The sequence below is a fragment of the Gadus macrocephalus genome, chromosome 6, assembly GCF_031168955.1.
Source record: "Gadus macrocephalus chromosome 6, ASM3116895v1".
Lineage (NCBI taxonomy): Eukaryota > Metazoa > Chordata > Actinopteri > Gadiformes > Gadidae > Gadus > Gadus macrocephalus.
This window is the reverse complement of record NC_082387.1, coordinates 12,045,927-12,059,919: the sequence shown is the minus strand read 5'-3', so window position 1 is coordinate 12,059,919 and position 13,993 is coordinate 12,045,927. Positions and strand designations below refer to the sequence as shown.

The 13,993-nt window shown below is 49.4% G+C and overlaps 1 protein-coding gene across 4 annotated transcripts; it reads right to left on the bottom strand.

Annotated features, from left to right (window-relative positions):
• Window positions 1-1,455: 1,455 nt before the first annotated feature.
• LOC132459535 (autism susceptibility gene 2 protein-like) lies at window positions 1,456-13,987 on the bottom strand. Of its 4 annotated transcripts, none has more exons than XM_060054144.1 (10): window positions 13,572-13,987; window positions 13,253-13,348; window positions 11,219-11,290; window positions 10,484-10,513; window positions 10,058-10,129; window positions 9,205-9,337; window positions 8,321-8,404; window positions 6,865-6,948; window positions 5,448-5,688; window positions 1,456-3,997 (listed from the first exon to the last, which is right to left on the bottom strand). In XM_060054144.1, the coding sequence occupies exons 2-10, from the start codon at window positions 13,322-13,324 to the stop codon at window positions 2,695-2,697; spliced, it is 2,091 nt and encodes a 696-aa protein (XP_059910127.1). In that variant the 5' UTR covers window positions 13,325-13,348; window positions 13,572-13,987; the 3' UTR covers window positions 1,456-2,694. The 4 variants fall into 4 exon arrangements, with proteins under 4 accessions (XP_059910127.1, XP_059910128.1, XP_059910129.1 ...); XM_060054145.1 differs by having other exon boundaries at window positions 8,327-8,404; XM_060054146.1 differs by lacking the exon at window positions 6,865-6,948.
• Window positions 13,988-13,993: the final 6 nt, after the last annotated feature.

Below are 13,993 nucleotides of genomic sequence, written 5' to 3'. Positions count from 1 at the left end.
CATACATTATGCTGCACACAAAACCCCCTGAGAAAAAATAAGAATTATACTGAGAAACAGCCTTTTTAGCTGTTGTAAAAACCTGCCTAGGGCTGGATATATACCAGGCCACGTGTCAATTGATTCTCATCTGATGATGGACTGTGTGCTGAAATAAATTGACCTTGCCAGACAATGAGTGAAATTGATGGTGCTTTTCATCTCCAGAGGGCTGTTCCACACTCAACCATAAAAAGGAGCGTGTGTGTAGGACAAAGCGGCAGTGCCGGTGAAATTTAAGGTCTTTTTCTTTTTTTTTTACATAAATGTTGCCAGGCAAATAATAGTTGAGAAAAAAAATTGATGTACACTAATGAGAACAGGGGTTAAGTACCCGCTGTTGACTAGATGATTAGGAATAAAAGCACACCACGCTAAAGTGGGGCCAGCCACTGACAGATGCTACCCGTCGAGGAATATGTGGTTCAATTACCGGGCGCCTCAATTGAAAGTGATAGTGATTTAAGTCTTCCCAGTGCACAGGGTCCATTCTGACACGCAGTCTTTTCCAGTGGGCCTTTTGAAAAACCTTGCCGGAGAGTGTGTGAGACAGAGGAGCACCATTGATTTTCAATAACATCTCCTAATGCCCTGGCCTTGGTTTGATCCACGCTGTCATTACGGCCTGATGCCCTGGGACAGGATTGGCTGGGCTCAGAGGCTCTCAGCGGCTAGATGGAGAGTCAGGGGCATTATCAAAATGAATTGGCCATCTCTGGGCAGGCAGTGAGGAGAGACCTCGTCAATAAAGTCGGACCGGGCACCTGGGTCCCCCCCCCCCCCCCCCCATCCTCCCCGGCCCACTCCTAAAGTGCCGTCCGGTCTCATTAGCGAAACAGATGAGTTCTGGAACAAAGAGAGGAGAGTAAGAGTTGGAGGAAAGAGAGGAACCTCCAGCACCTTCACCGTCCGATATCCTTCCTCCCCACCGATGCTCCACTTAATGAGTCCAGACCGCGGGTCAATATGCTGCCGGGCTGCCGGTCAATAGCGGTTACCTGCAACACAAACACTCAAAACCTGCTTTCTTACAAAATCAATGTCCTATTAGTCCCCACCCTCTATTGCTTTCCCCAATCTCATCAATCGCCTCTGGAGAGCTCGGCAGCCCATGTATGACAGATTAAGGCTCAACGATCTGAAAGGGTTTGGGGCTCCACTCCCATCAGGCCAAGACTGCTGCTTCCATGATTTTAAAGTAATAGCTTTATACGAAATGAGCAAATACAGTAACGCCGGCGGGGCCGGGCCAAAGCACTATCGGCAAACCTATAAAGCTCTGTCTCCTCCAGCGACTTTTACGTTATTTGCGAATCAACATATCGCTCAGAAGGCTGCCGCAACACTGATCTCACCAGAGGAGCTTGGCAGCAACCGCAGCATCAGCGGCAGAGTAAATGACTAGCGAACAGCATGTCAGACATTAGGTCCAAACTTTATTCCTTACATTTTTAAACCATGAATGTTCATTTTTCATTTTTGCACGCCTAAAACTCTACTGGTTTTGTATACAAGAGTCTAAGAAAAACAACTGCACAACACCACAAGGTTGACAGAAAAAGTCCTATTGCGGCCCACTCAAAGTGTTCTTCCGTTCTGCTTGAGGCTTTGCGCTCCTGGTCCACTTTGTGACTTGGAAATCTCCTCGGTGTATAACTCCATGTATTTCCAATGGCAAATAAAAATCATAGTTGATGCAGATCCTTTAATTGTCACCAACATCATCGTAATATCCAGGTTCTTCCACCCTCGAGATGCCTTGCGTCGCTTTGCATAGATTGCAGATGATCCTTCCAGGCCCCTGTAGGACTCTCCATCACCATGTTTCCATGACAACGACCAGGCTTCTCCATTATACCATGGCTTTCAACAGGGAAACGTTTGATTTGAGTTTTCTTTTTCTAGAAACATTTTTAAAAAGGCTGATCAATTTACATGGCCATTTTTGCAGCGAGGAGATATCAACAAGTTATTTACACAAGTTTGCCTTAAGAGAGACTGAACCTTGACCTCATAATATATCTGCATCTGCATACCTCGAAGGCAAAACGAATCAAGGAAACAAATCGGTAATGTAACAGTGTACATTGGCATTGTTGAGGATATCTTGGTAGCACAAGGTTAAATTACTGTTGAGAAGGCGCAAACAAAAAACATCCAGTCCTTTCCGTGGGCCATAATAGATATGTCTCACCATCAACTGGGATAAATATCAAGGAAAAACAAACAAAACTGGAGTCACTGGAGCACAAATTACATACATGTCATCAAAGTGATACCTATACATGGAACAAGGATAGGAAAATGTACAAACCCATGTGAGGACCTCTCTTTTCGCACATAGCCGAAAAAAAGGTATCAGATTAATATATTAATAATTATCAAATATTTAAGTCGGCTATAAACATACTCATTTGCGTTTCTTTCCTGCCGACATAATTCGATTCAGTCCATTGAAAAGAGTCTTGGTATGTGCTTAATCAGACCCACATAGGCACCTTCTACATTGTACAATCATACCATTTCCTCCCGGATGCCAAAATCTGCTGTTCCCCGGTGACAAGGCAGCGCGTTTTGGTTCACCATAAGATTCCAAACTGGAGGCATTTAGGCTCACGAAGGCATCCGAGGCCTCTGTGTCCCGTCCTGAGGAAGCTACCGGGCCTCCACCTCTTTGGGGTTGCGGGACGGCGAGTAGTCCCGCGGGTCCTGGGTGGCGGAGGTTAGGGGCGTAGTCCTCCTGGGCGAGGCGGGCCGGACGCCGCCTGCGGGCACTAGAGGCGGCGGGGCGCTGAGCGCGGCCGTGGGGGGCGTCCTGTTGAGCAGGCCGTTGTGTCCCGTGGAGGGGCTGAGTCTGGGGTAGGGCATCCCGCCCAGGTGCTGCATGAAGGGCGCCATGTGGGGCAGGTGGCCCTCCATGGGGGACTGGTGCAGCTGGTGGAGGCGGGCCCGGTCCAGCTCCTCCCTCATGTGGATGCGCTCGCGCTCCTCCGCCTGCTGCCGCATCCTCTCGTGCTCGCGCCGCACCTCCAGCAGGTGCTCGTGGTGCTGGTAGTCGTGGGCCTCGCGCTCGCGGTACGCCCGCTCCTGCTCGTACATGCTGGGGAAGCGGTGGCTCTGTTCGGCCCGCAGCTGGAAGTCCATGCGGCGCTGCAGGTCCAGGCTGCGGTAAGCCTCCCGCAGGGGGTCCCAGGGGAAGGCCTGGTGCGGCAGGCGCTCGCGGCCCGCCGCCAGGGGGCTGACCCCCATGAAGGGCGCCATGCGGGCGCGGTCCAGCACATTGAGGCTGCCCATCTGGTGCATGGCGCTCATGGAGAGGGGCAGCGAGTGGGCCATGGGGACCCCGTGCATGCCGGCCATCTCGTTGCCGCGTTGCGGCTGCATGTGGAGCTGCTGCTGGAGAGGGGGGTGGTGGTGGTGGGGGTGTCCCACCTGAGACATGGGCACCGGGGGCGCTTGGAGCGGCGGGTGCGGGGCGGGCTCGGAGCTCACCACCATCACCTCCTGCTCCTCCTTGCGCTCCTCTTTGATCTTCATGTCGTTCTTCACCTTGTGGAGCAGGTCCATGGACGGGGGCTCCTTGCGATCGCCGTCCTTCAACGTCGGCGGGGGGCCGCCCATCATCTTCACGCCCTGCTCGCCCATGAGGCCCTTGGAGTAGGGCGAGGGGGAGCGGTGGGCGGCCTTGATGGAGTCCTCCGACGCTCGTCTCTCCATGGCGTCCTTGCCCGGGGAGCGGCTCTCCTTCACCTTGACGTCGGCCATCATGGAGGCCTCGCGGTGGCGCTCCAGCAGCTCCTTCTCGGCCTCGCGGACCCGGTCCACGCTGCCGCTGTGGTGCCGGCCCTGGTCGCTGGAGTTCTGGCTGGTGGAGCGGATCAGGTTGCTGATCTGGTAGCTGACGGGGGCCGAGGCGGGGGACGAGCGGTTGGAGTGCCGGTTGCGGTCCACAGAATCTCTGCAAGGACAGGAGGTTTCTTTAAAGGCAAGGCAACTTTATTTATATCGGACTTTTCATACATGATGCAGACTCAAAGAGCCTAACACAAAATAAGAATGATATTCCAGTTATACTGAATGCAATGAATGTTGGAACAATGCTAATGCATTGTTCCAACATTCATTGCAAATCATTTTGGATGTAAAGTATGTTTAGTTTGTTTTGTTTGGTATTCACACCTCTGTTTATTTTGCGATCGCTCCACCAGGTTGAATCAAGTGTTACATTTTATGCTTTGAATTAACACACTTCCCTGAAAAAGGATGATAAAATAGGCCCTTAAGACATAAGCAATTCCTTGAAAATAGTTTTCAACCTAGAAACCCTGATTATGTAACAGGGCTCAGGAATAACACTTCCTCCTGGTGGCACTGGTGGCGCTAACTTACTCCTTTGGTGGCAATAACAAATTTGGTCGCCCCCTTTTTTCGTCGCTTTGCAGCGGTAATGGCTTGTTGTTGGTCGCCTATTAGCCATCTGTGTACATTCATCTGAAAAAAGGTACTCTCTCTAAATAAATATTTTGATATTATTGCATAGGTGGTATTTAGATTGTCTACCTCCAGCGTGTCCTTCTCCTATATATTCTGCGTGTGTTTTTTCTTCCCCTGCTTTTATCTTGAATAGCACTAGCGCTGACGTGCATTTTATTGAAACTTTGCACAAACCATCATTTTTGCCTTGTTTCGCAACTGGAACTTAAGTGTGCGTTTTTGCAATGAGAGCTCTCAAACCAGTGCTGAATACAGCCGCTCTCTAACTCCCAGCAATGGTGTGAATGCTCTTAATGGAAACAGAACACAATTACCCCTGATACCAAGGCTGCCTACAGCCCTCTATAGCTTCAAGCATTGCTCAAAACGAGACCCAAAATCGTATCTTCCGACGTGAGTTGTCTTTCTGCTACGCGACACTGCCTAACACAGTGTGCGAGACGCATTCAATCTCTGCCCAGACCAAATCAGACTCAGACCAAAGGGGATGGGAAAGCCGCGGACTTCCTCAACACACAATTACTCGTAATAATGTTATTCCAATGAAACATTGGGACCGTTTGAGAATTTAAATGGGGAAAAACGATGACATCAACAAATGTCTGCTTTGCAACGGCCCTGTTTGGAAAAAATGACCTCACATCCACATAATATATGGCAAATGCAATAATTTCCGTCGCAGTTTTGAGCCCTGAGTAATACATAATAACAACCAGCGGTAATACACGGTTAGTTTCTATTGTGCTTGAAATGCCAGACAGTTACAGGGCACCACATGCAGACAATGTCGTAATCAGACTCATTACTGTGACGGAGAAGCACTGGGAGGGAGCCCGTCCGTTCCGCAGAGGCTTCAAGCGAATCCAAAGACAACTGGGCCATTAAAAACAATAATCCGGTCCACAACAACCCACCTGTCTTTATCCTTCTCCTCCTTCCCGACCGACGAGTCCCTCTTCTCCCTCTCGCGCTCCCTCTCGCGGTCGTGGCTGTTGGCCGAGCTGCTGCGCTCGCCGTCGGGGGCCTTGGGCCACTGTGGCGGCGTGGGGAAGGAGGGGGGCGTTCGGTGCAACCGGTTCCAGGTGTCGTGGTGCGGGCTGCCGAAGCCGCCCAGGCTGCCGGGGCCATCCTTGGGGCCGAATACGCTGTTGGAGCCTGGAGAGGAGACAAGGGAGACAGAGTCAGTGAACCGGATGAGGGCTAGGTCTTGCCACGGACCCAGAGCAAGGATAACCGACGTTCCTTCGTAGGCGTCGATCCCTCATAATGTGCTGATTCGTTTGCAATGAATACAGAACTTCCTGTGTAAAGGAATTTACAAAGACATTAGTTTTTTACCACCGACGCGGAGTCATAATTGCCTCCAAGTATATTTGTGCATTGCAATCTATCCTCCTGCAATACAATTTGAATGAATCTGATCACGTTGTTACTACTGTCAACTGTCTTCTATGTGTGATTCACTCGTTGAAACTTACAGTTCACTGCTCTCCCTCTCTCTCTCTGTACTTGTACGTGCTTGCGGGCCAAAAAAGGCATCAGAATTCCCCATCCCTTCATTCACTGCTCCTGATTGTCGGTGCCCCCCAGGGCATCGGAATGGATGAAGAGCACGAGACAGAATATATAATTTTCAATAAAAACCAGGGGGAGACTCAAGCGTTCAATGGCTTGTCTATTACTCATTTCCAAGTTAACAACACACAGAGCAACTCGTCTGCCAGGGCAGAACTGCAACAGGGGACAGGACTACAGAAAGAGAGAGAGAGAGAGAGAGAGAGAGAGAGAGAGAGAGAGAGAGAGAGAGAGAGAGAGAGAGAGAGAGAGAGAGAGAGAGAGAGAGAGAGAGATAGGCTTCGCCGGGGTGTGCGACGAGGTAGTCCGTCGAATAATGAATAGATGAACAGAAAGCAAACAGCGGGCCTGGATGCGTTTTTTGGCAGGAGGGCCGACGGATTAGAACCAGGCCGTTGGATGGTGGCTTGGGGATCAGGGGATGCAGAGAGAGTGTGAAGGGGTTTGGTGTTGGTGGTCCTGCCTGGGCTATTGGGCGGATTTGGCAAAGGGACGAGAACTAAGTGTCTTGGTTTTCCTTTCTCCCTGTTCTGTCTCTCCCTGCGGTCTCTCTGTCTCGCTGAGTTCCCCTGCTCTCTCAGTGCTCCAGCAACCAGGGCCATCGTCCAGGAAGGGGGGGGGGGGTGGGGGGACTAAGATAGGTATGGGTATGTTAGGGTCTGGGGTGGGAGGCTGGGTAGGTGGGTTTAGAGGGAGATGGAGGAGGGGAGCGGGAAGGAGGTGGTGGTGGTGGTGGTGGTGGAGGCTGGCGCTTACCAAGCGTGGGGTTGCCTAATCCACCGAAGGCACTGGTTGAAAGGTTGCCGAGGCCACCAAAGGTACTGGAGCGACTGAAAGGATCTGTAAAATGCCAAACAGCGATTAGCAAAAATAAAAGGGGGGGTTGGCTACAGTAAGCCCTCCCCCCGCTACCCACCCACTCGGCTTTTCTCTTACAAGCGAGCTGTTGCTGTTTTCTTATTTTATACTGCCTGACAGATGCTGGACCCTCTCCCACTCACTACAACGGAGCAACGCGCCTCTGAACCTGCTAGGAGGCTTGTGGAGCTGCACTGCCTCATGGGAAAATGAGTTTGTTTGTTTGGTGTGTGTACTCGCTGAACTGAGCTGGGGAATGGGTTATGGTTGGGCGGGGGGAGAGGCGGGGGGGGGGGGGGGGGGGGGGGGGAGAGAGGCGGAGTGGATGCAGATGAAGAGCAGGCCATCTGAAAATAAAACAAGTCTCATAGAAATATAGATTGATTGATTCATTATGAAAATGAAAGCATCCATCCACTCGTCCACCGATAAAGACATGAAGAGCAATGGTGAAATCATAATGTGCAACAATATTCCACCGAGGAAAAACCCTCTTGATGCCAAGTTAGCAGTTGCGTTAACAATACCCAATAAACGACGCCTCTTCTCTTTAATTTCTTCGTTTCTTAATTCCAAAATGTGTTGCCTTCCATGCTGCCAACATCTTCCTCAAACGACATTACTCCAATTATTCAGATTTTTTTAACCATGAAAGCATAAATGTTGTTAGCTACAGGCAACATGAAAATCAGCATGAGCAGCCTCAACAGCATGTGTTCGGTTATTTATAATGTATGCAAAATGTATCTCGTCTCCGTGGAACACAAACATCACCATGGTAACCAGACTTGTTCCTTTCCTTTGATTTATCCTACCTTTCATAAACAGCTGTAATACTAGGACAGCATCAGGAGTCCACCTCCAGTACATTACACATTATCATAATAAATACATTATATCTAATATGACAGGATTAGATCATGCCTTCCTTAGGTTATATAAGGATATTACTATATACATATAGTAATATCATATAGCACAATATCTGGGCTAGAGAGGAAGCTTCAGGGGTTTCCAGGGAATTTCTGAACACAATCACAGCAATTAAAGAGCTCACCTGTAACACCCAAATACCCCACCCCACAACCCCCCCAAGGGTTGGATTTCATTCACCGTCATGTTGTTACAAGCCCTCATTGACCGGCTTGCTTTCTGAAATCCTAATAATCATCATAATCCACAACAACAAAGTTGCAGATTGACTCTTTGATCCAAAGAAGACGCACAATCCCAGTAAAACGTTTTGAGCCTTTACTATTATCACCATTGCTTTTGCATCTCCGTTCAGGTAAAGGTAACAACAAGAAAAGGAGTAGAGAGACGGGAAAAGAAAACATGAGTATGGGTTACTTACACTTACCCGCCATGTGGCTAGGAGGCAGGAAGCCAGTGGGATGGGAGGCGGGGCCGTAGGGGGAGGGTGCGTGGTGGCCAGGGCCTATCAGACGGAAGATAAAAAAGAGAAACTGTGAGTGTTAACCAATCAATGTGTCGTTTAATCTCTCAATTAGGCATTAAGGATAACACGTGATTAACAGGAGATAAGCAGAGGGCTTATCCGTGACCCTTGGATCCCTGTTGCTTTAGCCATGTATTTAATGTAAACAGTCTGCATTCTTCGCGACAAAAAGGCCTACTTGCTAAGTACAAACCAGATGGTTGAAAAAATGGACTTAAAGTGAGCAGAAGAAAATTCGTCATTTCAAATTGTCACATTTTACGACGTGTCTTGTGTGTGTCTAGATGTGAAAATCGAAGCCCTAATTCATGGGCACTTTGATGCTCTGTCAAAGCCAACCCCTTAAACTTAAAGTGGTGAATTGGCCCGTGGTTAAGATATTGTTAATGAAGGAACCAATTACACACAGGCCTATGACACACAGCGGCATAATTACCAGTAAAAGGCTGATCGCCCCGCTGTTGCCCCCCAACGCAGGGCAGAGCCGACAATTACGGGATTGAGAGTCATGCATATTCATGGCTGTCTCCCTCAACAGCAAAACATTTACCACAACAGCACTACAATTATGTGAACCCGACATGAAAGGCGCAAAACAAATGCAAAAAAAAGAGAAAGAAACCAAAGCCCTGAATAATACCCTGGACGTGTTTTTTTTAAACAGCTGTAAAAAAAGAGCTGTTTCGACACGGCGGGCATGCATTAATATGCGTTGATACATTTATGTATGCATAAAACTCTGATGCAGATTGTGTGCGATGGGGATGGGGTCTACTGACCTGAGGGTGAGAACATGGGTCGCGCCAGGTCATGGGGGTAGGGGAACCCTGGGAAGACCCCCTGGCCTGGGGGACGGCTGAAGAGGTCCAGCTTCCCATTCATGTCCAGTTTGTGAGGGTCCAGCTGCATCTGCTGTTATATGGAGATAGACGGAGAGACGGGGTCGAGGGAGAGGCCGAGAGAGGGAGGCCGAGAGCGAGTCAGAGAGTTAAAAAAGGGAGCGAGATGGAGAGAGAGAGAGTGACAGCGGGGGTCAGTGGTCAGTGAGTGAGAACGCCACTTTCAGCAACAGAGGCTTACGCTGGAGGGGCTTACGCCTCGACCCTAAAGCGGCTCGGGTATCAGACGTGCCGAGTCACGACAACAATGGCCGACGGTGTCATAACAGAACATCTGTAAGCTGATTAGGGACAGCAAAGCCCCGGGGAATTTGAGAGGGGGTGCGTGAGGGGGACGCTGTCCTTTCCCTGGGTGGGGGTCATACATATTCTGTATGTCCACTTCCCTTAATGAGTCCTTGGTAGCATTTAACTAAATGAATGGCGCATATCCCTCCCTCCCCCCTCCCCCTCCCCTCAAAACCCAACCCTGCTGACCTTCAACCCCTAGGTTAGACCCCTGTCTTGATTGAACAGCTTTTCTATGACATTGTACCACGTGACCCACATGAGAACCATGGGGCCGGCGTTCATATGTTATATGCATAACACATATGGTATATGTAGCGGCATCAAACGCTCGACGTGAGGAAGAACAAAGTATCTGTCTACGACTAGGCCCTGGGAAAGCCAACGTTTCAAATTGCAGATCTGAAAATCTTGGTTTTCTCATTCCGCTATCCTTCTGACCCACCTTCATCTTTTGCTGATGGTGGTAGATCTGCCATGCGATCTGGACATGCACTGCACACCACTTGCCAGGTTTCTGAGAATCAGAGAGAGACCTTATGGTGAGCTCACAACCGCTTGCAATTCATCTCTTTCTTATTGTCTGGCCAAGCCAAGTTAAAAGGGGGAGGGGGCAACTTATCGGAAGACAAAAAACAAAAACAAACAAACAAAAAAATGTAATAAAATAAAAAGCCCCAGAAAACCCAGACGCCTCTATCCGCTGACCATAATCCCAGTAGTGGCCGTCTGCCTCACTCCAAGTCCAATAAGAATTGGAGGGGATTACATACTGCATTGTGATCAGGGCTTTCTAATACAACATGGCTTATTTGTACTCTGAGGCTAGGCATGAAAGGGGTGAAGTCAAGAAGGCATGACAGAAACTTACTCTGACAGACGACCTGAATGGATCTGATATCTGTACGGAGAGAGATAGAGATTGAGATTGAGAGAGAGAGATAGGGTGAGAGAGAGAGAGAGAGAGAGAGAGAGAGAGAGAGAGAGAGAGAGAGAGAGAGAGAGAGAGATGAGAGAGAGAGAGAGAGAGAGAGAGAGAGAGAAGAGACAGAGAGAGAGAGAGAGACAGAGACAGAGACAGAGACAGAGACAGAGACAGAGACAGAGAGAGTGATGAATGAGAGAGAGACAGAGTCATTGTTAATTTCAGAATGGAAAATCTTAGAAAGAATGTGGAATATTGGTACACATATCAATAACAAATAACACAACAAATGTTTGAATTTAAAAGAAATGTCCTCTGTCACTGTTCATTTTCAAATTAACTTTGAATTTCGAACCCGATAGCCATGCCAATCCTACAACGTTTTCCATATGTGAACCTAGAACGGGATGATTTCGTCTCTGTTCCTACGGTGGGTTTGGTGGTTTTAAAGCACTCTCTCACAATGTTATTACTTGCTGCTCGACACATCCCTCAGTGAGTGAGTCAGACCCTGCTTTCAGCGGCCGGGAAGAGACTGAGAAGGTGAATACAGTTTCCCTGCATAACAACGTCTCAGAGTCGACCAGCACAGTTGTTATTGCAGTGTAGCCTTTTCTTTCTTCTCCCCAATCAGAAGAAAGTGTGTGTGACTCGGGATTCGGTATGCGAGTAGCTACTTACCCTGGGATCCTTCTGTAAGAGTGTGTGTGGTACTGCCCCTGGACGGGCTCCCACATCAATGGGATTGGATGCCTGAGAGACAGAGATAGAGACAGAGATAGAGAGACAAAGATAGAGCCAGAGATAGAGAGAGAGATAGAGCGAGAGAGGAGACAAAGGAACACAAAACATGAGCATATTGAAGATAAAAACAACACGCACTCTAAATCTATCAATCACCAACAGACTGTTCAGGGATAAGAGATGGCCTTATGTAGACTCAACCCCCTAGGGTGCTGTAGGGATCCAGGTTTGATTCTGACCTACAGTCCTATGCTACATATCACTCTCTTTCAACTCCGTTTTCTGGATCTCTTCAATGTCCTGTCCATAAAAGTAAAGATAAATGCAACTAAATATATATTCATAGAAAAACGAAGAGCCGGCATTAGTTTGGCCTACATTTAGCCTCAGGACTAGCTCTGTAGCATCTTTCTCTCACCTAGCCGCTACCTCTACTGTAGCACTGACGTCAACTGATAGCTCTGCTGCAGTGATGCTCTGGGCCTTGAGCCAGACCACAGTGAAACAGCCCAGATCTCTCTGATTACCTCGGCTAAGTCCTTTTGAGCCCAAGTGCCTGGATCAGCCCTATTAATCCATCCCCGCATCGAGGATTGGCAGATCCAGGAAGGCGACCCGTGTTATTTTCCACTGACCCCCCCCCCCCCATCACCCCCCAGCGCAGCCTCTCTTCAAGGATACTTAGGAAGGCATGGGGGGAGGGAGGGAGGGAGGGAGGCAAGGGGGGCTTTGGACACACAAGAGCAAGGCCTGTTGTGTTGCACCAACCATCTGGAGAGGCCTCTGACAAAAGGGGACTCCTCGGTAACAGAGCCCGCTGTGAATAAGGCCAGCGGATTTAGGCCAGCTTTGATTGCTGGCTTACACCAGGGTCACAGCCACTGGGGATCTGTCAAGCAGTCCACCTCCCACACACCCCTTCTTCCCCCCCTCCTGCCCCTATCCCCCTCTCCCCTACTGGCTGCCTAGCCACCGCAAAACACACACACACACACACACACACACACACACACACACACACACACACACACACACACACACACACACACACACACACACACACACACACACACACACACACACACACCACACACACACACACACACACACACACACACACAACCACAACCACACACACACACAACCACACACAGACATACAGAGCCTGTCCTTATCTTGCTCGACACGGCTTGGCGCGGAGCGGTTGGGTTCAGGCCTGTGAGAGCCAGGGCTCAGACCACCTCGGGCCTGTGTGGATCAGAGACCTGCTTTGCATAGCCCAATTATAGGAGGAGGAGGAGAGGGGGGGAGAGGGGAGGCCTGGAGAGACTTATCGGGCCCCTGGTTCTTTCCTTCTACGTATCTGCTGTGGCTGCCACTTGCCCCCGTGCCTGAATGTTAAGTGAGTCTTAACATTCATGCTGGGGAAATTCATGCTGATTATGCCGGCCACTTTTTTCGCCCCCACCCCCCCTTGCAATCGAAGGAGAAAAAAAAATAATCACAACAAAAAACAACCTCTGTGAAAGTGCATTAAGCTTGTGCTTAATAAGGTATGACATTACACACTCCCGTGCACACAGACAAAGACGCAGACAAACACAATGCTTGTGTTCATGGCTGTACCTGTGCAAGTGTCTAAAACTACGAGGCCGGTAGACGTCTGATCAGGAGGAGAGTGCAAGATGTGTACGCCTCCTCTTTATTTCTTAATGTCCCTGAGTGTGTGTGTATGTGTATGTAAATGTGCATGCTGTAGTGTGTTTTTTTTTTATTTCCGCTTGCATCGCCTCGGCCATGCGTGGGTTGCGCTGCTGCGCGTGCTGGAGAGCGAGAGAGCGAGAGAGAGAGAGCGAGAGAGAGAGAGCGAGAGAGAGAGAGAGAGAGAGAGAGAGAGAGAGAGAGAGAGCGAACGAGACAGAGAGAGGAGAGTGAGTGTGGAGGAGGAGGGGTGAGGAGGCTAGGGCTGACCTTGGGCTGGAAGGCTCCTTGCAGCGAACTGAAGGGTCCTGTGTGCGGGATCAGCGGGGGCATGCCTGGCATGGTGGGGGGGTAGGAAGGGAAGAACTGGGGAAGAGACACACACACACAAAACAGCTCCTGAACTCTGAACACAAAATAATAGACAAATAAAACACACATACATGGAGGACTCAACGCACACACACTCACACACACAGCCACACGCACTTAACAAAAGGAAATTAATCTCAACGCAAAATTCAAAGCTATGGTTTTAGAATAGTTGCCTCGCCCCATAGAAGCTGGCAGTTTGAAAGAAATGACTTACGTTTGAATGTCGATGAACGAATGAATTGTCCAGTTTGGGGCCGTATTTGTCAAACTGGAAGAGAGAGAGAGAGAGAGAAAACAAGAAAAAAGACGTGTTAGTAAAATGGGAAATTCAGAAAAAAAACCATCATGTGACACCGGCCAACCTCTTCACAGAAAGGCTACTTTTAGACAGCAGATGATTCAGTCACTGCACAGAACAGGGTTGCAAACAGAGCAGAATTGGCCCTCTGGGGTGAACTGGGGTTTGGCTCGCCCCAGTCATGGGCTACCGTCAACGGCCTCAATAGATCGGCACTTCAATGGCTTCAACTGTCCGTGCACTTCGCTCCAGGGGACTGTATAACCCAAGAGGGCCCGCATGGATTTTCCAGACGAGAAAGTGGAAGGGTGTGGGTGGGGAAACCGAAGCCGGTCTAC